This window comes from Phyllostomus hastatus, unplaced genomic scaffold, assembly GCF_019186645.2.
Source record: "Phyllostomus hastatus isolate PE091 unplaced genomic scaffold, TTU_PhHast_1.1 phas_contig_495, whole genome shotgun sequence".
In the NCBI taxonomy this organism is placed as follows: domain Eukaryota; kingdom Metazoa; phylum Chordata; class Mammalia; order Chiroptera; family Phyllostomidae; genus Phyllostomus; species Phyllostomus hastatus.
In genome coordinates, this window is record NW_025333895.1 from 2,696,376 (window position 1) to 2,722,784 (window position 26,409).

The 26,409-nt window shown below is 35.7% G+C and overlaps 1 protein-coding gene across 2 annotated transcripts in view; it reads left to right on the plus strand.

Moving 5' to 3' along the window:
• Positions 1-26,409, plus strand: part of PBX3 (PBX homeobox 3) — a 194,231-nt gene that overhangs the window by 134,213 nt on the left and 33,609 nt on the right. For both annotated transcript variants that reach the window (XM_045846477.1, XM_045846478.1), the window contains exons 3-4: positions 11,399-11,640; positions 22,498-22,688. In XM_045846477.1, coding sequence (XP_045702433.1) covers positions 11,399-11,640; positions 22,498-22,688 — 433 coding nt within the window. The remainder of the gene's footprint in view (positions 1-11,398; positions 11,641-22,497; positions 22,689-26,409) is intronic.

Genomic DNA, 26,409 nt, shown 5'->3' on the forward strand with positions numbered 1-26,409 from the left:
TTTGTTTTAGCTGCCTTCCACTTCATGCTTCCCCCTTTAAGAGCGAGCCATTATGAAAGGTTAGATTCACAGTTAGCAGGCTTTAGCTCTCCCTTTTGAATCAGTGAGGTTGCCGTTTTATTGCTCTCCGACTTACACTTCAGTGATGAGAGTAAACTAGCATCAGATTAAAGGTCAGCAAATCCCATCAAAGAGAGGAATATTAGGGGCAGAGATAGTTGGAGAGGCAGCACACCACTGGGTATTGACAGGGTGATTCCAGGGTATCAGTCAGCAGAATTATAGCTGCCCAGAGAGTCAGTACAGCTTTAATGAGCCTGTGTGAAGAGGAAGAGGGTGGATTTATGTAGTTCCTCATAATTTTCTGTAGAGACTGTTATTGCAGACATTCTGTGGGGTGTTCTGGTCTTTCATTTAATTCAAAGGTCCTGGAGCTTATCCATCCTCTAAATTCCTTTTTGTTAGCTCAAATCAAAGTTGACATTTCCATGGTTTACCACCTAAAATACCCAGTTCAAAATCAGGTATCGTTTGGCAATTTTGAAATCTGTATACTATTAATGTAAATCTATACTTATATTTATATTAATACATGCATATTTCCTCTTCAGAAAAATGGGTTGAATAATGATTTTTTTTCATAAGTAGACAATAAGGGAAAATGTACATTTACACATTGCCCTCTCAGTGACTGAGGGAAAAAAACCTGTTTGTAATTATATTGCTTTTCAAAGGGTTTTAATTCATTCTCTTTAAATTGACTTTTCTAATTAACTGTTTATATGCCTGTTTGTGTACACCCCATCTCACTCTTTATGCCTCCAATACCACTTTTCTGGAAAAAAAATTTTTTTTATCTCTGGAGGGGAAATGTTCTTAATTGTTCTAATGAGCAATACTACATTTAATTCCTATTTTAGTCCACCTTGATTTTGATATGACTTTGTAGTGAATTTGACTCACATTAATTTCTTGTCTGAGGGGTGTTAAATCTGATTTCAAAATCTGGAATATGCTTCAGGAAGTGGTGTTTATGAAAAATGTGGATATCTTTGCTGTAGTTAGTTCCTTAAAGAGTTAGTGATGTATAGATAGATTTTTTTCAGTTAAGGTTTTATGTATAGGTCACCAGAAAATAGATGGTTTGTGAAAAAATTATCAATGAACTTGCAGTAACATGTTTTGTTTTATTAGCCACACCAGCCACTTTTTGTGATTTGTGTTTAAGAATATGCTATTTTGATTATTTATAAGTAAATGAGTACATTATTAACATAGTGGGTCTTGTTTTTGTGATTTGCTGCTTGGAAGATGCTTTTAAGCTTCTCTGCCATTGTCCTTTGCGTGCCATGTGGGTGGTCTTGCTCTTCAGACACTTACATGGCTTTTAACGGAAGAGAGTGATGGATGTGATACGACCATGAGAAGCACAAATATCCTTTTTAAAGTTCACTATTGACTGAAACATCTACAATGCTCATAGCAAAATATAAACTCCTTAGGAGAGATGCATACAGACAAATAGTATGTAAAAATAAAGGAGCTAGCTTCAGTCATTAATTTGATGCTGTACTTACATTAAAGGGCCAGCATACTTAAAAGTAAAATGTGGAAAGTCTAGTAAGTTCATGCTTCCTATAATCATGCTACACTTCACAAAGCTTTTTCGATAAAGTGGAGTCTGTGTCCTTTATAATAATACAGATAAAACTTTATGCTGTATTGTTACATTGGAATGTACTGAGAATGTCAGTGACCCTCGTGCCACATTTACTAGCATGCTATTTTGAGCATTGTCTGTGCATCAGGATAATTTGGCATTGCAAAAACAATAAAGTGGATATTCCTTCCTGCAAGAGGAGAAAAAGGAACCAGTGAATATCTGGTATTCATAATGAAGCCAACTGACTGTAATTTATATAGTGGCTTTTGAACAATTTAGAGGAAAGGGAAAGAAGATGGCTGCAGCAAAGGGGAAAGGAAATGAATATAAAGATAAGCGTGAGATTAATTATCTGATAGGGGCAGTATTCTTACTGCCATGAGGGTTGTATGAGTGACATTTACTGATCACCTTAAAGTATACAACTAAGTATCTGAGGTTTTTAAAAATTGAACTGAAGTCTAGTGTTTTATTTGAGAAAATTATGAATGAAAAAATCATTGTTCTGAAGTGGTACCACTTTCTCCCTTTGGTAGTTTCTGACCAAAAATAATTTATCACGTATATATTATACATACAGTGTTTTAAAATTTCATGCATTTTATCTGTGAAATATTTGGAGATTTCTAAAACACTGAGAAGACAGATAATTTTGGTCTAATTTTGACTAATTTTAACAAAACACCATGTAGCCAGTTAAAACATGGTAATGAATACATTTGCAAGAAGACAGAGTTTTTATTTCAAAACAATTAAATAGCACCACTTAATTTCCATGTGGTCTTCTATGTGTAGCCATTCTCTAGATTTCCAAGTTTATATAAAAGTGTGTGGACAGAGGTCAGTAATAATGAGCCACGTTTTATCATCAGCTTACTCAAAGTGCCATTCTGCTACCAGAAGTGATACAAGAGTAAAAGTAACATGAGAGTAAAGAGCAAAAGAAGAAAACAGATACTTAGGTCATAAAAATTGAGAAAGGCAAAAGCCATAAAACTATATACCGTTAAAATATATTGCCAAGCAATGGCAACATAATCTATGACAGAGAAATTTGATTTTAAAAAAACCAATTCCAGTAAATTAATAAACAAACCCCTAAAACACAGCTTCAGTCTGATTTGACCATGTAGTGAGTGAATGTTATCAGAAATCAGGTAAGTTTTAATTGTAGGACAGGTTTTTTCACATTACATCTTAAGTTTACAGAACTTCCTTTTTTTTTTTAATTTATGGCGTGGCTCTTGGCAATGTTTTATTTTCACAGATAATACCAAGAAATTCTGTAACTAGTTCTTTGACTTTGGGAAATGTAGTATTTTAATAAAAACAGATTTTAGTCTGTATGATTTAAAGTGAATACCACTATTATTTTTAAAGTGATGATAATGTGCTAGGTATTGTTTTAGGCATTTTATATATTGTATAGCATTTAAGCTTCACAGTTTTTCCTTGATGGTGGTATCTCTATTTGTAGAGAATGAACTTGAGACTTTGCCTACAATTACATAGCTAATAAATAACAGTCAGAATTTGAATCCAGGCTATTCTGACTCCATATTCTCTAGTACCGTAGTATATTCTTCAGTAGTGGAGCTCATTTATATGGTAGTTGCAAGGTGAATTTAAAGTCTTACATAATAATCTACTTCTCTAGGTGTCTGATGTATAGTGAAATCCTAGACTTAGAGGAAGACAGACGTATGTTTGAATCATTGTTTTCACATTTACTAGGCATATTATCTTAAGCAAGTCACTTGACGTCTTTGAAGTTTCATTTTCTCATCTATAAATGAGGATGATGGCACCTGGATCCTACAAGGTTATGTAAAAACCAAATGAAAGAGAAAGTAAAACTTACAGCTTCCTGCTTGGCCTGTAGTATGTGCTTAATATGTTTTGAAATTTGAACAGAGAAAATTTTTAGGCTAAGCCATAGAATGAAGCCCAAATACTATGGGGGTTGTAGATGATCACATTAACTACTGTCAAATAAGAAGTTAAAGTCACCTACATCAGAAACACAAGGACAGAAAACCTTTGCATTTTGGCAGAACCATGTTGCATTACAAACTGGGTGTAGGAGGATATTGCCGAAGTCTGGAAGATTTGGTCTTCCAGAAAATAGAGTAGTGAGGGAAGCAGCTGTGTGGAGTGGCACGCACGATGCCCTCCGTGTTAGTTGGAGCAGGCACCGCAGTGTAATGTTATCCCATTCACAGCATGGCAGTGATCTTAACTGACAAGGCAGGAAATGAAAGTGCCATGGCGATCTCATTCTGCAGGGAGAAAAGGCAAGGGAACAGAATGAGGGAAAAGGAAGAATTGCAGTAGGAGTTTGTGTAAACAAATGCTGAAAAGTCCTGGAAATGCGCATAATAGAAGAGGACTAATGAGTTTTGTTTTTTGGAAATCCAAATGTAGGCCTCTAGCATTTTCTAGTGAGGAGACCCCAGGCATACAGTAAATTTTAAAGAATATCATTGGCATATTAGAACATTAGATCATTGTTAATCACACAGAGTAGCTAGTCACAAAGGCCTGTAGGTGTTAAAGGCAGTGTTGTTATAATTCTTTTCCCTCACTTACATCCTGAAACTCATTGCTTTTTCTTTATATTCCATTTTCAAATTTAGCTGTCATATTTACCAATCCTAAGAATCGTCTTAATAGAGCATTTTGTTTGAACATCTATCTGTTTAGCTAGAAAGAAAATGGCCGTTTCCTCCTCACCACTCTCCGCCCCAACTTGTAATAATTTCCTTGAAGAACGGAGCACAGGTAACCCTTTGTGCCAGCATGCCTGAGAAACATGGCCTGTTTTTCCCTTCATCCTTTTTTCACTGTCTCAGGCAAGCACAGCATACTTCATATCTTGCCCTAGCCCTGTTCTCTTCTTCTGTAGCTGACAGTGCTTATATATCAAGAGCGCCAACAAGATGCAGCTCCATTTAACAAAAAAGTGCCTTAAAAATGTAACTCTTCTTTCTGCATTTTTATTGCACAGTCCATCTGCTCCTTCATCTTGGCTGCTCTTCACTTTCACAGTGACAAGGCTCACTCCTTTTTCTTGTCTCTTAGACAAGATCTAATTGGCAAGTGGGAAGTCTTCACATTTTGCCTTTGCCAGCCAACAGTAGTTTCAGACTTTTATGTAAACAGTTGGCTAAAATAGACTTGAAGGGTAAAGAGAAACTGTGATGACAATGAAGGATTAAAAAAAAAATCCCTTCCCAGAGAACGAACATACCTTCCTACAGAAGTATAATAAATGTTTTTGAATGAACTGTACTGTAGTTTTGTCAGTTACTGGGTAAATACAGTTAAGCCTGATCAGTATTTTTGATGGCTCCAAATAGCAAAATGTTTAGCCTGAATCATTATTTCATCTATAACTCTTTTGTGTAAAATATTCCCCTGTTTCTGGCAAAATAAATTATCTGAACTTGTGGTGTGGTGGGGATTGATGGCATAGCCGGTGAGAGGAATGGGGCCCTAAGAGATCTCTGTATTGCTCTTGCATTGCTGGGATCGTGCAGAAATGCCAGACTCGTATCCTTGGGAATCACATACTGGCACAGAAAAACCCTGGTGATCCAAGAAGTGCCTTTAAATGGTATCCCTTTTCTGGTTTAAACTACACCTGTGGAACTGCAGGAAAATAAACAAGTAGGCTCTGCCCAGGAGTCTGGTACCTGTACAGACCAAGATACTAATAATGTTATTATAGCAGCTAGCTGCTTTCCACTGAACCTTTAATAAAGGTCATTAGTTGCCTGCTTTCTTGAGTGAGATGGCTTTGCAGCAAGTGCTTGGAGAAAAGTTATCAGTGCTGTGTGTTAGAAACAGGCATTCTGCCAACAGTTTTATAATGAAGGTGAAATGTAATAAAGCAATGGATTGACAGTTTATGTGTTGAAAGTGAAGGAAATGGAGGTGTGGAGAAGCATTATAGGGAACCTTTCTAGTCATATCTTCAATTTAACCATCAGAAGAAATGCTTCAAAACCTTAGATTTATGAATTTCTAGTAAGCAGTTTCCCAGCATGTAAACAAATCTCAGTGGGCTGTTTTAGGAAGGTAGATTTGGGCAGTGAAGTAATCATTTTTATTCCTCTGATTTTCCAAATAGAAATGGACATATATGATAAAAATGTCAGCCACACTCTCCACGTCAGGGCTCTAACAGGATTACATGTCAGTTCTTAATGTCTCGCTCTGTTTTTCTTTGCCATGAATGGCTGCATTATTGCTCACAGGAACTTCACTGTAATATATGGTAAGAGACAAGTAGCTCTTTATGGCCAGTGATTATTCGGTTTGAATGAAACCTGTGATTTATGTCCATTTAACTGAAAAGCCTTGTAAATTCCCAGTGCTGCATTTTTCCTCAATAGAGAATGAGTCAAGCGAAAGTGACAACTAGGTTGGCGTGGAAATGTGCAGTGCATTGCCGTGTTATATTTAATACACCTGACATGAAAAACGTGCACACACCACACAGTCACCTTAAATAGGAGTGAAAGTGACATTAGCTTGTAATATGACTGCCATATTCAGTGGATTAGACACTAACATTGGCTTAAAAGGAGATTTGGAGCCAGAGTGGGATGAGCATGGGGCCACAGATTGTGATAGGCAGCTATATCCTCATAATATTTTAAAAATTAGTTATTTTTACAGTTGCTTCTACTGATATCTGTAAAATAATGTGACTGTTCCCTTTCATTACAAGTATTATCTTTATCTTTAGAGATAAGAAGGAGAGCATGAAATCCTGGTGCAAATATTATTCCAGATCTTTCTTTAGGAGGTGCTGAGACCATTCAGTTGGCCCTTTTTTTTGTTTGTTTGTTTTTGTTTTTGTTTTCTCAGTCTCCCTGTATCAGTCAGGCCCCACTTTAGTGTCTGCCTTACCTGTACTTGGGCTTGTCTCCTTAGCTGTATCTGTAATTCACCCACTGTTTATCTGAGAGCACCAACCTCCATTTCCCCACCCTCATATTAAGTCTGGTTTAGATAGTGACACCGTGAGGGATTTTTCAGTGTCTTTATCTACTTTGCTTCAAAATTATATTCCAGTTTGCACAAACAAAAGTAATTGTTTTAAATAAGATTCTATAACCATAGGGCTTGTGACCTTCATTTCATTTCCAGGTCTTCATACTTAAACTATTTCTTCTTACTTCAGGATATCAGGTGGGAATTACTTTAACTTTTTTTAGGTTTGGGAAGAAAAGTAACAACAAATCTGTATAGTCTCTATTTATAATTTGGTTTCTCAAACTATGACTGACTTGATTTTAAAATGAAGAAAGCAGAAAATAAAAGTTGGTGTTTTCTTTTAGTCATCTCGTACTTTCAGATTACAATTCTGGTTGTCACTTTTAAATAACAGACACAAAATAAAATCTATGGAAAATTATAAGAAAAACAGAAAATATTAGAATTGGCACTGCTTTCAGTGAAGCCAAGAATTCAGGGCCTGCTGAAAATATCTGATCTGGCCTTGTTTTACACGATACTGCTAAACATTTTCCTCTGAGCTAAGACTGTTGTGGTAGTTGAGTGAATCAAGAGAAAGTCCATCAGCAAACAAAATTATAGAGATTTCATAGGCCTAAACTTATGAATCATTTGGGATCTGGTTTTATGGCATGCTCATTAGGGGGAAAAAATCAGATAACTCAAGTTCCCATAACAGCTTTTGTTTCACAGCAGGTCTAAATAATGTATTGTTTACAAAGTAAAAATGGTCTGTAACTTTTCTTTATCATTACTATGGATATTGTGTGTCTTCTGTGATTGTGGAAATATTGTAGGGCTAGATCTTAATTATGCCTAATTCATGACCATGGGTGGAACACATTTGAAGCAGTCGTGGTCTGAAACCACTCTTCAGTCCTGGATGAACAGAAGTTACTCGTGGTCCAGTGGGCTTGGTCCTTGGTATGAGGGAGCTGTGAAGCTTGGTGCCCCGTATTTGCACATCCTTCTCTCAGGTCAAGCCTTCGTTGTGTTACAGTGTTGTTCTGCAAGAGAGGCTACTACTGTACATTTCAGCCACTACAGATTTCTAATCTGCTTATTTATAATTCAAAAGCTTGCCTATATATTAATGAACCCTTAATGAGCTGTTGAAAATGCCTGAATTACAGTCAGATTATTAAACTCCAACAGCCCCATAATCATACCATTTGAGTGGGCTTTAGGTACTTTTCACATCTGCAGCTTAGTATTGTGAAGGGTATGCGTTTATTCGGAGGAAGCTTTGTAATAATTTTGACCCGTAATTTATTTATTGCCCTCCGAATGCAGTCGTGTATGCAGATGCTCTCTCCCATTATCTGTGGGGCAGGTGCACAGCATGTTGAAAGACAGCTAATTAGGATTTGCTGAAAGATATGCAAAAACTGTGGGCTTACAACAAAGCCAAGTTCATTGTTAAACAATGTTTTACTGTGTTTGTAGGATTTGTCTAAATCTTAGGGATACTGAAATGAATGTTGTGGTTATAAGTATATTGTAAATAGGGTTGTTTTCAAAAAACTTTATAATGCTATGATAACCAAGCCTAGATGTAAAACTTTATAAATCTCTACAAATATCTCAGTATACATTTTAGATTAAAAACAAAAATGACCAATTTTAAATTATTGTTTTCCCAAGTTTCAGTGGGAAGATATTAAGGTCCTTTGAAAACCACATAGTCCAATTCATTCTGGCCCTTGCAAATTTACGTTCATTAAAATGTTTATAGGTGCCTAGAGGACTAGGTGTTATGATTGGAAGCCATGTGTGACTTTGGCAGGTTAGTAAGCCAAGTAACAGTGAGTGAATAGGTAGGTAAGATGAGGAATCAAACAGTAATTTGAAGAAAAACATAAGAAGTAAGGAAAAATGAAGAAAATAAACAGAAATATTCGAATTAATAATAGTTTTAGAAATCACATGTTATTTAAAGATCCATAATCATGACTTTGCTTAATAGAGAAAAAAAATTTGATTTACTTTCCCAACTACAGCTAGTTCTCAAATAATGTTCCATTATAATGTTGATGAGATGCAGTAGGAAATTAACCCTTATTTATATCAATTAGCCAATGGTAAAATTGGTTTCCTTATACTGTATGTTGTTTCACTTATAGTCACAGAATCTGTTGGGGACGTGAAATGACTTACTGTAGAGCTATGACAATGACTTTATTGATAAAATGACCTTCTTAATGTTGCCTAATTACAAAGTGCTCTAGTAGTTTTCACCCACAGAAGTGTGAACTTTTTGTCAGGAAGTGATTTTTTTCTGATTAGATTTGATGTACATAATTTATAAAGAAAATGCAGGAGGATTGCATTAAACATTTTTCCTGTATTTGAAGGAAACACTGAAGTATTGATTTACTTAGGATTTGAGAAGTGATATTACTTATCACAAAGGGAAAACATTATGCCAATGAAAATACACACTTATAATGATCTTTATTTGTGTTCACTAATTTTGAGCTTAATTATTGCCTCCTATTTGTATGTTGGTTTATATGCTTATTATGTACATAAGAAAGTGCCATAGATGGCTAATTAGTTTGTGTCTTTTGCATTTCTTCCTGACAAATTTCCTTCTTCTGTCTTCCTGCTTCCTTGTGTATTAATCATTGAGCATCTTCTCTTGTGCACCACATGTGTGCAGGAGAGTGTGATAATTTTGTCTCTGGATGTTGATCTGCTATTAAAGAACCTCACCAAATGTCCATGGGGAAAAGAACAATAAATATTTGTACAAATGGAAAACTGGAAATCCAGCGGAAACTTGAGGGTATATAAAAATACATTTTCAAGAGAAGCACCAGTATCTGTGTAAATATAAAAAAGAAATAGCAAACACACAAAAATAGGAGCAAAAATTTAGTTTAGAAGGGAGAAATGTAAGGAACTCCCAAATGAATAGTATGAAATGAAACAGACCCTGAAGTGCCAGATAAGAGGCTGCTCAGTGAGTCATCCCTGTATGTCAGAGGCACAAAAAACTTGGTATGTGGAACTACAGGGATGCTGACATCATGAAATTTTAACCTGGAAAGAAAATGAAAGATGTTAAAAATACCAGTGTAACCAGTATTTGGCAGTTTCTTCTAGACGTAGAATAGCAAATACAGGATTGTCTATCTTTAATTATCAGCAGTGTGCTGGTAGTGATTTTATCTTATTTAAGGGAGTTATCTAACTTTTCGGTTCCCTAAATGAATTATTGTCTTAGTATATTATTATAGTTTTCAAACTTTATTTATGTACCTCTGAGAAGGCAACAGATACAATTTTAAATTATTGTGAGTGAGTTTTATTATCCAGTAGAAATTATTCTGAAGTATATTTTTAAATGAAAGTGACAACTTTAAAGTGTTTTGAGGGAGGCAATTAAAGTTGTTCATTTGAGTTAAGACAGCCAAGAGCTCTCTCCTGCTGTGGGTGTAGTTCAAGACATCTAGGAATGAAATCTGTTCTGAACTGATGGTAGTTTTAGGTTAGCATATAAAATTGCAGAGCTGGTGCTCAGTTGAGTACTTGGCAGCTTATAGATGTTACTGTCATGTAAGTTACACTAGACACAGAGTGCACCACTGTGAATAAACAAAAACAGGCACAGACGCAAAAAGCAGAATCCAAATGCAGACATGCAAGATGCCAACTTCCTTCACCCCTGCCCCAAGATGCCTTGTAACTAGTGTGAAGAACCTGCTTTTAAACAGATTTACGAAGGTTAATTGGGCTGGGATATTTTAGATTATGCTATACATTAATGAAAATGCTGATTTTGAGCTGTCATGACTCCAGTGCTTTTTACACCCTGATAATTATTTTAAAACTTCGTCTTCTGTGTTGTTGAAAACATCTTGGCAGAAAGCCTGTGTGACCTGATTAAACCTATGAATTGTCAGCTGTGATCTATAGTACTCAGATGAGGTTGCTGACTGGGCATCACCACTTAGGAAGTTCTTTATTTAAAAGCAAAATTAGATTGAGACTACGGTGCCCAGCACCATATTGCCATGTTGATAGTACATTTTTAATACTGTATTTAGTGTCCTTGTTTTATAATTTGTTGACAATTGCTTAACAAAGGCATTTAATAACATATTTTTGAAGCATAGCTAATTACCTCGTGATGTACATGTTTCTCTTCTGAAATTACATGGTGGAGGAGCCCATCTAATCCTATTTATTTTTAATTTTTGGATGTAGCTTGTGAATTAATTGTTCTGTGAGATTTTAAATTGCTCTTCTAACTGTACAGAGAAACAAAATAACCACCTTTTTTCCCAATGGGTTTGTTTTATATCTTTGGATGCTTTTTTTCCTTTCTTAAAAACCAGAATTTTTACCTTCTTCCCATTTTATGCTAAACCACGTAAATCTGGGAAGATTGGATGTCCGGATATTCTGGAAGCTAGGGCTGCCTTTTTCCATGGATCTCATCTGGGATAAATTGAGAAGGGGTGATCTTAGAAATTCTGGGATGCATGTAAATATTATCTTGAAAAGAATTTTCAGTTATGCTTATTGATAAAATGTGAATGATGAAATTCTCAGCATGAATTACAGTACACTGATGTTATTTGATCATTTTCTCGAATAAACAAAATACTCACACTATTTGTCCTGTTTCTCGCTTCTTCTCTCTTGTCTCTCTCTCTCTCTCTCTCTCTCTCCCTCTCTCTCTCTCTTTCTCTTTCCTTGAAGGTCTCAGCATCAGAGGAGCCCAGGAGGAGGACCCTCCCGATCCCCAGCTAATGAGACTGGACAATATGCTTTTGGCAGAAGGGGTTTCAGGTCCTGAGAAAGGTGGGGGATCGGCGGCAGCAGCTGCAGCCGCGGCAGCCTCTGGAGGTTCTTCAGATAACTCTATTGAACACTCAGATTACAGAGCCAAATTGACCCAGATCAGACAAATCTATCATACAGAACTGGAGAAATATGAACAGGTCAGCAGCCGCCACTCTCATAGTCCTGCACAAACCCTCTATTGCTCTGCTATTAGACTGCGCTAACCAATTCTGAGGGCTGTGAGGGGTAGGTGTTAACACAAAGAGCAAAATAAATAAGGTCAATGCAAAAATCTAAGTGAAGTGTTGGATTCATGAAATAAAGTCCCTTTGAGATTTCAGAGGTGAAGCTCAACTATTTTTATCCCATTCACTTATTTTAGTTTTATTCATTCCTCACATTCACGTGCCCTTACTACCACACCTGCAGCCATCCTTCCCCTCTAACCCTCGCCACTTTATGCTCTTCAAAGCTTCTGTCATTAACATGTATGCACTGGCCTTGTTCATAAGCTGTGACAACTTTTAAAGGGAAGTACTGCATAGCGAGGTATCTCTCCTGTGATGTGAGCTCCAGAATCCTCCTAGGGATTCTTATGTATTGTGCCAGACTATAGCAGGGGGGACAGGTGGGGGGCGAGATAACTTCACAAAGTAAGCAGGTTCTGGTCTATTTCTCTGAGAGGGAGACCTCCCAAGATAATTAACTTGGAGCAGGGAATACTAGGCATTATGTGTTAAATTCCTGATTAGCGAGAGAGTATGGATTAAAAATGCAATTCTCAGCAATTATATTAACCATATTTCATTGACTCTAAGATATCTTTGATTTTAATCTGTATCATTGTTTTTTATGTCATCAAGAAATTTAATACTGCCCAATTTAACTATAACATGCCATTAATTGTAAAATGCTTCCAAAGTTCAGAGACGTTAAAATGTGCGGAAAAACAAATAACTCTTAGATTCAGTGAAAAGAGGTTAAAATGTTTATGGTTCATTTTAAACATTTTAGTTGTTAGTTTAAGCCTAAAAACCTGCTTAGTTTGAGGAATTCTCATTGCATGATAATTAAAGAAAACATTACTATGAAAATGTTTAAATATACTGCAAAATAAAGAGAATATTATTATTAAGTCAGATCCTATTTACAAGTTTTTAGGTCAAAAAATTGTGCGTTGGCCATTTTATAGAGTTCAACCCAAAATAAGGAACTGCCTAGATATGCCCATCATGTAGATAATTAATTATTACCATTTTGTCAGTCTTATTTTGTCTATCTCTCCCTCATCTCCTTCTTCCCCCACTTTTTTTGATGGATTATTTTAAAGCAGTCTAGGCACTGTACCATTTTACCCATAAATATTTCACTATGTAGTTAGGTATGTCTAAAGTCTAAACACCTTAATATAATGAAGAAGTCTTGGTCAGTTTTAATGCTGATTTTTCTTCTAAATTCCCTGTATAGTTTCAGTTGTATATGTTATTTTTTCATTGCCTTCTCTAATATGCTGACTAAGGTGGTATTAAGCAAATGCTGGATTTTGTCCCAGAGGTGAGTGTGTTTTGAGGAAGGGTAGAAAGATTTATGTAGTTTGATGTTAAAATGCAATATAAATTAATCTTTTAAGATACATCTTTGTGTGTGTGTGTGTGTGAATAAGACTTCCTGGGAGCTCATACTGTATCTCTAGTCTCATTTGTAGGAATGATTTTGGTTGAAGGTATGCAAATAAGAATTTTAGAAAAATTATATTGTGTATATATATATAAAAATGGAGCTTTCTGATTTGACATATGAATAATTGAGAGTAAATAAAATAAGTAATTGTTGAAAAGGTTGCCCTGAGCATAAGGAGTGGGAAATGGCTCTAATTTGTAGTAATATCCTAATTATATAACTTTTTGTTAAATACATCTATACATATTCACTAAATAAATACCACCAGACACCTTTCATGAAAAGATCCATAATATTGGGCCAACTGGCTCTACTTTTTTTGACGGAGGAATTAAGATGGTTTCTTACTATCTCCTTCCATGACTCTTCACACCAACATCCTTATTTTCTCCCTATACCCCTATAGGAAGTTGGGTGAAACTGGCATTAGTCAATGTCACAGGGGGCTTAGGGTTTTTCTCTTGTTGTTGATTTGTTTTGTTTTGTTATGTTTTGTGATTGTGCTTTCAAAATATACATGTACACACATGTTCTTCATAAATTAATCTATACTTAAGTATTTTTGGATTAAATATCGTACTGGGAAATAACGAGTTTTAAAATGTAATCATGAACCTTATTTTTAGATTATTTAGTAGCCTGATAAAAACTATTTAAATGTATATTTACTTTCTCATTTTTAACACTTTCAGAAGGAAAAATATATAGATAAATGAAATCAATGCAGTATTATGGACAAATAAATAGATGAAATATGATGACTAGCTGGCTGATTCAGCAGAGTTTAAGTTTGCATATTTTCTTCTATAGGTTCTGAATTGTTTTAGAAATAACAGCAGAATTTCATTCTTTTGAGTTGCCTTTGGGGTGGCTTTCACAGCTCTTCTGTGAGTTTTGATGTAAGATGGTAGCTTTTTAAAAAAAATCTGTGGGATACAAGGTTTTTCTCTGGGATAAACCTTTCAGGGATATCTTTTGGAATTACTAGAAGGGCTAAGCAGAACTAAGTGAGATGAAGGGATGACATTGCTAAAATAGATGGTAATATAATTTCCATTTTACAGATGAGAAAATGAGACTCAGGTTATTTGTCCAGTGTCACACATCTAGTTAGTGTCAGAATCAGGCATTGAAATCTGTTTCTGACAATGTGTCTTCCTTTTTCGTTGAATTATGCTGCTACTTATGTTGAATTGGAAAATAATTCAGGTACATTCTGGTTTTCTCTGATTTGCTCATGGTGGATTGCATTTGGAATGGGATCAGAGTAGAGATGGAAAAAAAAACAACTATTTTAATCACTTTGCAGAAATTATATTTTTCCTCCTAAAAGTGAATGTGGGTACTCTGAGTGACAGAAAGCTTATTAGTAAATTGGAAGAGCATATATGTTAAGGCAGAGGCTTACTCAGAAAATTGTGTTGAATCTTTTACTAAAAGAAATAAACTACATTGCAATATAGAGCTATTCACTCTACTGTGTTTTGCAGTGAAGCTGTAATGAAAATGTATCTGAAGCCTGTTTAGATTTAGATTGCCATAAAATTAACAAACACCACCAGTGCAGTAAATTAAAGTACCTTGTAAACATAGCCACATTTACAAAGCTAAGCAGACTAGAGCTACAGTTTGAGCAAAATTAAATCCAAGCTGCAAGGCTCTGTTTTATGTGTGTGTTTTAGGAATGGTGCTATCTTTAAAGTACTGTCCTTTTTTTCTCTATAAAATGTCCTTTGATTATTCGTCTCCATTACATAGGCTTAGATGTAACGATTTTTTGGTGATAATCATTTAAATTCACTTATAAACCCTTTTGAAATATTAGGCATAGAGTAAGGTTCTTGAATATGACTACCACCCCAAAGGAAACAAAACTATTTTGTTTTTCTCTTGTTGATCCTGACACCAAAGAGGAATACTATAATTTTCCAAAACTCGCAGCAGTCTTACAGTGTTTCGTCTTTAGTGCATTGCCTCTCTCTTTAGCTAGACAAAATCCTTGTTGCTTCTTTGTCTTCTTGTTAATTAGCAACACATTTTGAAAAATGCTTTATATTACCTTTCAAATATGCTCTTATGATTAAAGGCCCAACTATTAGAATAGGTAAATTCCTAATGAACTTTTAGCCAAGGCTCCTAGGAAGCCTGTTTTTAAGAACGAAAGGACTTCTTGGTTCCTTCACCTCTCTACTGAAAGGAAGTGGACACATTGATATTTGCAAATGAAATTTGACTTAGACACTTGTTCTCGGTTAAAACAGAAAAGATATATCGTGCCCCATGCAGCTCTCCCACTTTGCTTGTACCAGAAGAAATGCTTGTACACAGGCAATTCACTTCATAATTTATAGCTGCTATAATAGAGATGACATATTGAAAGCTATCTACTATAATTATATTGAAATACATTTTTGCTGAAGGCGAAAGTGTTGTAAGGGTCCCAGCCCTCCCCAAGCATCTGGGAACCTGCTTTCTGAGTTCACAGATGTCGGATGAATTCACCTCAAATCAGGTAAAGCTTTGGAGCCAAGCATATACACTGAAAATGTGCTCAAGACCAATCAGGTACTGTTTAGAGACTAGGGGACTTGCAGATTACAGAGGATTGTTAGGGACATGGAGAGTGAGTGTGGAACCTAAACCATTGTGAAGGAATGGCCTTAGGCTTTTTGAGGATCTCAACATTATGTGCTCGCATTTCCTGGCAAAATCTCCTTTGCTTGTAAAGGAATTTTATTTTTATTTATATCAGGTTAAAAAATGCTGATGTTATTATACTAGAGATTGTGTAGCCCACAAACTCCTAATCACATTTTGCTATTTCTTTTTAACAGTTAAGCAGGAAAGACAAAATGGTACTACTACTTACCTGATGTAAACTTTATATAGTATTTCATTTTTTCAAGGAAGGTTTTGTCATTCGTTGTCCAAATGGAAGGGTTTTACTTCTTGTCAGCTTTCATGCTGGGTCTTTCCCTTGACTGGAAGGAGTGTTTGAGTGTTCCCTTTTTTCCCTCCACATTTCTAGTTTATTGACTCTGTGCCAAATGCATCTTTGACCATAAACTTGATTAATGAATGAATGGTTTTATATTTGAATACTCTTTTTTTTTATTCAACATTTTGGAAGCAATGTTTGTATTCAGGCAATGGGAAGGCAGAACTATTCAATATATTATATATTAGGTAACCAGAGTAGGGACTTGCTTGCAAAATTAACACTCAAAATATATGAATTTCATTAAATTGCCATTTTCATTGTCAGTAACTGCCATTTATTAAGTATTAATTATGTTCCAGACTATGAAAAAACTTAATGTGCATATATTATATAATATAATCCTTATAAAACCCTCATGAGGTAGGTCCCCAAACCATGTTATTAGGTAAGAAGTGTTGGAGCACAGTAGATATTTCATCTTCATGGCTGTTCTTGGGCATTACAGTCTCATTCTGGTTGGCTTAGAAAATCTTTAAATGAATCTGTTGATTTAATAATAAACATTTTGTAAATACAAAACCTATAATATTGGAGCAGAGTTACTTGTAATATTATAAAGACATCTAGAAAATGAATGCATGCAAATTTGAGAGGCATTGACGTTTTAATATTCTTTCTTTGAAAAGTAGATTTTAGAATAGGTGGTATTATGATCTCTTGTCTACAGTCACTTCTCTAGATGGTTACAAAAGACTAATTCAATTTTTAGATCTGATCACTGAACCATTTAAAGACTTCCTGTGTATAATCAGTGCTGACTCTGTGTTAAATTTTACCTTTTTATATTCAGTGATCTGAAATTACAGGCAAGAAAGAGGTTGAATCTTGAATTCACAGCTGAAAATAGCACCACCAGAAAACAAGCAAAATGCCAAACAGTTTGACTATAAACCAAATAGGTATGAATATTGAGGAACAAGTTTTACTGGCCAACAAATAGCATTAAAACACTATCAAAAATTCAAATATTTCAAGTTCTCAATTATTATTTGGCTTGGGGTTTTAAGGAGAAAGGAACAAATGGCAAAAAGGAATGCTCATATTAAGAATTGATTAAAACTTTTTTATCAGATGAAGCTTTCCCTGCTTTATGTTCGCTTAACTGATATTGCAATGTATGTTTTAAAACACAAACCAAAAAAATGCATTCTAGATAGTTTCCAGCAGCTGGATTAAAAGAAAAAGAGGTTTCTGCTATTACTTTAAATCAAAAATTTAAGAAATCCAGTGTCTATTTTAATAACATAGTCTTGGAAGTATACTGGAGGGTATGATAAATGTTTGAAGTAAGCGTACCCCATTATATGCAGCGCTGATGCTAGTATGTGGTTAAAACAACTCCACAATCGTTTGATCATTCTTACTGCTTTTATGTGTTTAAAAAACTTTTACCTTTTAAGGAATAAGAAATCAGGCAGTACTGTGTTCTGCTCTGAAACTGGTACAGATGATGCTGTAAATGAGGCTGTAATTTACTTTCAGTGGTATAAAGGAAAAAAATCACTTTGCCTAAAGTGTATGCATCTTTCTTAAGGGTGTACCCAGATTTTAATTATCTAAATGTAAATACTTAACGAATTTTACTTAGAGTAATGAGCTGAAGTGCACACTACATAAATGAGATGTTCTAATTAATCATGTATGAACTACTGGTTTAAAGAAAAGCCCTGTGAATTCTGTGAATGTTGGGCTATGGCCAAATTGCTAATCAGCATTTGCATTCATAGATGACTTCACTTAATAAGTTGCGGGACATTCAGCAAATGTTTTAGAAAATGATGAGTTTTTGTTGCAGAAACTTTTTGCTTTTAACCTGTCTCACCCCCTCCCCCACAAGAGCCTTTGGCTTCTTCTTAGAAACCAGAGGCAAACATTCATTCTGGAGAGATTAAAATACAGCCAGAGGATACTAGGAGAGCTAACATCTCAGGTATCATTGACACAGGAGACTTGAATTATTTATCAAGACATGCACTACATCGTAGATATACCATAATGTGTGAGCTAATTTGTAGGAATTAGCCATGTCATTTGTGCAAATAAATGGTTCCATACTCTAAGTACAGCAGTTCTCATACTTTCTGGTCTTTGGACTTAGACTCTTAAAAATTATTGGAGACCTATTAAGAGATTTTACTTGATTGGTTACATCTATCAATATTTATTACACTAGAAATTATTAATTTAACAATAACAATAATAAATTATTATGTTAGCCTAAATGACATTTTTTAAAACCCCCAAAACTTGCCCTGGCTGGTGTGGCTCAGTAGATTGAGTGCCAGTCTATGAACCAAATGGTCACAGGTTCAATTCCCAGTCAGGACACATGCCTGGGTTGCGGGCCAGGTTCCCAGTTGGCAGCACATGAGAGGCAACCACACATTGATGTTTCTCTCCCTTTCTCCCTCCGTTCCCCTCTTTAAAAATAAGTAAATAAAATCTTTTATAAAAAAACCCAACTCAAAATTCAGTGAGAATGACATTGTTTTTACATTTTTACAAAAACTCTTTAATGTTGGGTTTAATAGAAGTCACCTGAATTCTCGTGTGTACTTCTGCAGTCAGTCATGTGGCTAAAGTATATGAATACATCTGGCCTCACACAAATATGTCACTGGAAAAGGGAGGAGTATATTAATAGCCTTTTCATGTAATTGTGGATGTTCTGTTATATTACACTAAAATTTGACAAGGTGCAGTCTCTTAAAGATTACAGTGTGGAGTCTGAAAATCCTGTCTAGTTTGCACTTTGAATAGATCTCCCTATGTGTATTTTTGTAACCTTGTGCATTGATTATCTGGAAAATATTGGTTAAGTGGGTGTATCTTCCAGTGTCAACACATTTCATTATGCTCTTATAATATCAAAATATCATATTTTTCAATACCAGTACCAAACTCTCAGAAAGTCTAATGGGAAACTGTCAAGCTCACAGTGGTGGATGCAAGTTTTTCAAAATTGTAATTTTCACTTGAAAACTCAAATTTCATCACTGGCGCAACTACTATAGCTGTTTTCTTTGCTGTGACAGGCTCACTTGGTTCATTTTTGAGAAAACATAGGCAAATATGCAAGTCCAAATAATAATTTATCTATTATGCTTTCAAATAATAGTGTTCTATGAAAAAAGCAGCTTCATTCACAACTTAAACAATCACACAAGTGCTTTTTCTTGAGATAACCATCCATCGATATTCAGAGAAGTACTTTTTGTGTGCTTCCTGCTTGTCCCAGAATATTAAAGACATAGTCAAGTGTTGAGACACAGTAAAATCAATAATTTCTCTTGCTTCATTAAGGACATTCCTAAGTGAAACTGTCTTTTTGTGTGTGTTTGTGTGACTGCATAGTTGTGAGGAATAAAAAAGAAACATCAAAGATAATTTAGTACACTGTTTCCCAGAGAGTTTTTGATAGCACATTGGTCTGCAAGATGCTGTAGTGCTGTCCAATGCGGTTACCACTAGTTACATGTAATTATTGAGCCTTGAAATCTGGCTAGTCTGAACTGAGATGTGCTGTAAGCGTAAAGTGCCTACTAGATTTCCAAAGTGTATGAAAAAAGGATGTAACATGCCTCATTAACAGTTTTTAAAATATTTATTATGTGTTTAAATGTTAATATTTGTATATTCTGGGTTAAATAAAATATATTGTTAAATTAATTTCACCTGATTTTTTTAAATGTGGCTACTATTTAAACATTTCCTATAAATAGAATTTTAAAATTTCATACATGGCTCTCAGTATATTTCTGTTGGACAGCACTACTGTAGAGAAAAGAGGTTTTGTGATCAAATTTACTTGGGAACACTTGGGTATACCATTCCCCTTTGAAGATTTACTATGCAATTGGTATAGTAGAAGTACTGAGAAGCCCTGCAAAAATAAAAAAAAAAAGGCCTTTTAAAATTTTGGTTAATATCACATTACCCAAACATACTGTATCATTGGGCCATGTATTAATATTTTCTGGAAATTAGCTATGGAAGTATAGAACTTGCTGATCCTAGTTTGGGAACATAGTTCTAGTTTAATTTCCTTCATTTTTACTGATAAGCAGACTTAAGGGCTAGAGTTTGTCAAATTATATAATTTTGAAATTATAAGAACAATCTCTTTAAGGAAAGTGTATGGAAAAAATTGACATTTTTTAAAGTAGGATAACCACTTCCTTTCAGCCCCACAGAAGATAGTTTAAAATCACAATAGAGCAGGGGAAAGTCTTAATTTACTTTTATGTTGGTTTCCTTAAAGATGGAAAGAACTTCTGGTTTTAGAGTTGCAAAGTTCCTTAATGTCGTGTGTGTGTGTGTGTGTGTGTGTGTGTAAGAGAGAGAGAGAGAATATCTAGGACAATAATTCTTAGCCTTTCTTAGTTATAGACTGGGTAAGAATATGAAATAAAAACAAACAAAAAGTCCACAAATTATCCCTTTAGGAAATACATATGCGTACACAACTTGTATAAGATTTCAGGAAGTCATAGCCATTCTAAACCTCTCCCTGGACTGCAGGTTAAGAACTCTTTACTTACAGTTCAGGGATAATTTATGTCAGGGTATTGATCAACATTACTCTGAAATCGTAATATAAAAACCCACCAGTCAGTAGATGTTTATTGGATGCCTACTGTGTGTATTATACAGTTCTACACTCTGAAGAATTCCATAATATAACATATTGTCACTACTCACAAGGAATTTTAAAATTCTTAAGACTTAAAATATATAAAAACTTTAGTAAGCAAGACTCATTTTACCTTACCTTAACAATATTTTATTTATAGAAAAGCTCCATCATCAAAGCTTAGAGTAACTGAAACACCACACCCAGTGTACTTGAAAGGTTAGTTCTCTAATGAGCAGTTAGAAAAACCACCATGTGCTAGGTGTGAGCAATGTTCAGGATATCTGTAGGGAAGTGGACATTATTACAGCTTCAGAATGTGTCTTGCAGTGATCAATGAATATTCTGTTTGTTCGCCCCACTAGGGGCATCCGTGCAGCAGAGATTCAGAATCTCCCATCTTGCCTTTTTAACCAAAATGCTAGAAGATGTTCTTTTTATTCAAGAGTATAGACTGATGCTTTATTTACCCAGTCAGCACTAGATTTCATTTTAGACCCAGCTACATGGTTTTGTAGATGTAAAAGATTAAGCCCTGGCTGGCGTAGCTCAGTGGATTGAGCGCAGGCTGCGAACCAGTGTCGCAGGTTCAATTCCCAGTCAGGGTACATGCCTGGGTTGCAGGGCCATGACCCTCAGTAACTGCACATTGATGTTTCTCTCTCTCTCTTTTTCTCCATCCCTTCCCTCTCTAAAAATAAATAAATAATATCTTAAAAAAAAAAAGATTATAGGTGACCTGAAAGAGATGGGGGCTGAGGATTGTTAACTAAAATCTGATTTGTTAAGTCCCAAATCTGATCAGGATGTGCCCCTCCCCTGAAGAACTGAGCTGTTTTACCTATCTTTTGGGGGATGGCTCATATCTACTAATAGGGCCCACACCACAGCTAAATTATATTAGGACATTGGCATGCTTGGCATTCAAGGCCTTTATATGCTAACACAAACCCAAATCCCTTCTTTAAACATTCTCCCAATTCCTCTGAACTTGCCACATACTATTATTTCCAGGGTTTTTCTTGCACCTAGAATTCCTCCTGTTTCTGTCTTTGTCTACCTTTCAAAAATCCTACCCATTTTTTTCAGCCCAAATGTCATCCCTGTCTCCACTTAACATTTCCTCCTTGGAACTTAGGAAGTACTTATTTCTATCTTCTTGTGACACTTTACACAGACTGACTTGTTGGACAATTAGTTTTTTATATATATTTTATCACAATGAAGGCCAGGTTTATATCTTGCTCATTTCTATGTCCCTTAATAGTAATTGGAAAAGTTTGAATTTCATAGTTATTCAGTATACATTTGTTAAATAAATGTAAACCCCCTGAGAAATTAGAAGGTGCTTAGCATTAACAATTAACTTATTTATATTTATATTTATATTTATATTTATATTTAGTTGGTAGAGAGCATTCCCCCAACGGGAAAACTTCATCCTGGAACGGGACAAGGGTTGGTGGGAAGGGCAGCTGAGTGCGATGTCTCCCTTGCATGCCTGGCCATTCATAGCTTCAGGATTTGTGCTGCCCCATCTAACTACCACTGCCATTTCACAAGTGTCTTAGTTTTCATCTTACCCTACCCACGCATCATGCCATTGGCAACTGCAAATGAGGTGGAAATTGAGATGAGTTAATGTCTGGGTATGGTGTAAAATAGCAGATTCCTAAAGAGTGATTTTTTTCCCCCTTACAGGCATGTAATGAATTCACTACACATGTGATGAACCTTCTCCGAGAGCAGAGTAGAACACGTCCCATTTCCCCAAAAGAGATTGAAAGAATGGTGGGCATCATCCATCGAAAATTTAGTTCCATTCAGATGCAGCTCAAACAAAGCACTTGTGAAGCAGTTATGATTTTAAGATCAAGATTCCTTGATGCCAGGTATGTGAGGCCACAAATCTTTTGGTGTGGCTTTTTTTCCTTTATACTCTTTGTATATTATTTTCTATAAAAATGGTCAGTTGGTTTTAGATTCTTCATTAATTTGGCTGTAAGAGCTCTTCTCTACGATGGACAGGTAATTCACCTCATGGCGTCTGCTCTGTCAAGCCTCTTGTCTGGAAGTGGTAGTGTATTAGCTGCCAATTTGGACACTCAGGAAATAGATAGGATTAGTGCTGCTACTAATGACTTAGGAATATGTAGCCTTTCAAATCTGACGCTAAAAAGTATTTTTAAGGATAACTTTTCAGTCTGTAACTGTTTTAACAAAGGTTTGCTTTCTACGAATTCCTTCATGTTACGTTGCTTGTGTATGTTATAAAGAAATAGTTGGAAATACTGATGCACCTAAGAAAGAAGTGGTATTTTATTAATAGCCTTTACCACAAACCCCCCAAAACTCTGCTTTTCCAAATCAAGTAAGAAAGGCTACCAGTTTCTCCTATAAGGACGAAAATTTCTCTTTTACCTGAAGCTTTCACCAAGTGTCACAGGAATTAGGTAATAAGTTGTGTATGGTGTGTTTGACCTACTGGGTGATAGAATAAAAAAAATTGTCCAGTTGCCAGTATTGCATATGCTGCCTCTGCAGGGAGGCCTCTTGGGCATTGCTAAAGCTTGTGCTCAGCCTTCAGCTTTGGAAAGGAGTTTCTGTTTTATTTGGCTTTCTCTTCCTTGGAACCTGACAGAGGTGATAATTATCATCCCAATTTTACAGTATAAAAGAAAATAACTAAGTTAGCCTCTCCATTGGAAAACAAGGTGTGTGGAACAGTCTCCATGACAGAGCTGTTAAGGCCAGAAAAGGAAATGTCTGCCACCTAATGTAACTACCAGCTTCCAGTTAAGCAAATCCCTGTATCATCTTTGGTTCCTTCTTCTATGATAAGTCAGTTACTAGAATTCACCAGTGCTTCGTTTTCAGCATTGTTTGTATTAACTCTTTCTTTCCATCCTTACTTGCACTGTTGAGTTCATGTTCATCCTTCTGTACCTGGACTTTTACTAGTCTCCCTGTCTCTAGCCTTACTCTGTTCCTGCCTGTCCTCCATACACCTTTTCTGTTTCTGTAGCATCTCTGTGATCTAATGGCTTTGATTAAAAACCACAGTAGCTTTTCAGTGCTAGATAACTCATATACATACACACTGCTTAACCCGACATTTAAGGCCTTATGTGAATAACCTCCTGTTTTGTTGTTAAGATTTTCCCAAAGGTTTATTTTATTTTTTTCCTATTTAAAAAATACCAGGCTCGGTCCTGGCCGGTGTAGCTCAGTCGATTGAGCACAGGCCTACAAACCAAAGCGTTGACGGTTTGATTCCCAGTCAGGGCACATGCCTGGGTTGCAGGCCATATTCCCAGTATGGGGTGTGCTAGAGGCAACCACACATTGATGTTTCACTCCCTCTCTTTCTCCCTCCCTTCCCCATCTCTCTAAAAATAAATAAATAAAATCTTTTAAAAAAATACCAGGCTCACTGTGGAAAATTTGGAAAATATATAGAATAGAAGGGGGAATGAAAAACAACCATATTTTTAATACCTAAAGAAAAAAGTCACTATACATGTTTTAGTATATTTCCATCAGGTTTGGGGGGCTTTTTAAAAACCTGTTCTTGTATTGGTACAATATATTTAATTTGGTTTGCTTTTTTAAAAATTTACTATGAATATGTAAATATTTTTATATAGTACACAAGCTCTAACATTAAATAATATTTTAATGATTGTTGAAGTCCACCAGATGGAATTGTGGTAATTTACTTAGCCATTCCTTTATTTATGAGCATTTAAGCTATACCTTTTAATTTTCATTTTAACTTCTTTCTTCCTTGCTTGCTTGCTTGCTTGCTTCTTTTCTTCAACAAATATTTACTTGTGCTAATATAAAGATATGCAAGTTAGGTAGATATACTTTTGCCAACTGGATTTACATTTCCAAGTAAACAAATATGCTATAGTATTTTATTTATCACTGTACTAAAGTGTAATAGGATGATAAATGCTATGAAGAACAATGGAGCAAGGTGAGGAGAGAGAAGAGGATGGAGGGAGGGTATTACTTTAGAGAGATTTTTTTGAGACTAGTGTTTTAATGAAAATCTTCATGACTTGAAATTTTTGGTCTCCCAAGGATTAATTCTGAGAAATGAAATAATTAGATCAAAGTTCAAGCATTTTTAGTGCTCTTCCTGTGTCACTAAATTCTTCTCACCTGTTTAATCCAAAATGCAACACCTCTTGGTCTTAATTGTTTTCTCTGAATAGAATTCTTTCTTTTCCTCTGCCTAACCACCTGTGTCATACCACACCCCCGCCCTCACCCACACACACACCTCCCAGCTTTCCATAATGAACCCTGTTCTCCCAGCCCTTTCCCAAGTCAGTCACCAATGATGAGTTGTCATCTGTGAGGTTGGCTAGTACGGAGCCTGGAACATAACTGCGGTGCATGGTCGTTATCTACAGAGACCTTGCTGTCCTCCCAGGCCCGACCTGAATGCTTCCTCTTTAGGATGTCCTCTTTAATCACTCCACTCACTGACTGGTCCTTACCTTCTCTTCAACACCGAGACTACAATTGTACAACTCTCTTGACCAGTGATTTTCAACCTTTTTTGTTTCATGGCACACATAAACTAATTACTGAAGTTCTGTGGCATACCAAAAAATATAATTTTGCTGATTTGACAGAAGAATAGGTATAATTTTGATTCATTCACACCAGGCAGCTATTGTTGCGTTGACTGTTGCCATTTTTTAATTTGACAAAGGGAAAAGAGGTCAGTGCCCCTGACTAAGTAGTCAGCTATTGCATGTTTTAAAAATTCTTGCCGCACACCAGTTGAAAATTGTTGCTGTAGACCAAACTTAATGCAGACTACCTTTCTTGTAACTTTTCATAAATATTCCCTCTCTCCCCTATGAAGTCAAGAGTCACTGAAAGCAGCAACCAAGTTTTACACATTTATATTTCCCACGATTCCAACAAGCATGTTACATGTAATAAGCTGCAAAAAATAGCTTATTGACTAAACAGATGAATGAAGATTTCCACTTAATACTTATAAAAGCTCAAAGAGTTAGGGAGGTAAAAGAGCAGCAAGCATTTTTAAATTATTTGCCAACTTTGAGCATTTTAGTAAAAAAAAATACGTAACAAAGACATTTAAAAGTACTTCTAACAGAAAGGAATCTCTTCTTAACACAGTTGTGATCTTTATTTCTGCTGATACTTTCCCGTTCTTATCAACATGCATATTTACTATTTTTTTTTACATAACTGCATGCATAATATATACACCGAAATGATTTATTTTTCTTCCAAGGGGAATATGTTAACAAGCCAGTGTGAGCAGAGCAAGAATGAGAAGGTGGCAGAGCTTGGAGCAGAATCCCTTCTCCCACAGAGACTACCGTTAGTGCAGCGATGTTGATGGGGCACAGCCCTGGGACTGATGGGCCACTGTGCACTGGCCTGAGGCATAGCCACTTAGTGTGTGCTGAACCCTGGGGGGGATGAAATTTAGGGGAGATGCTTAATAGGCATGTTTTTCTAAAAAATAAATAAAGTATAAAACCAAGTTGTCTCTTACGCCTTCAAATGAATGCAAATATCGAACTTCAGTTCTGTCTAATCTTGTTGTATCTCTTAGCA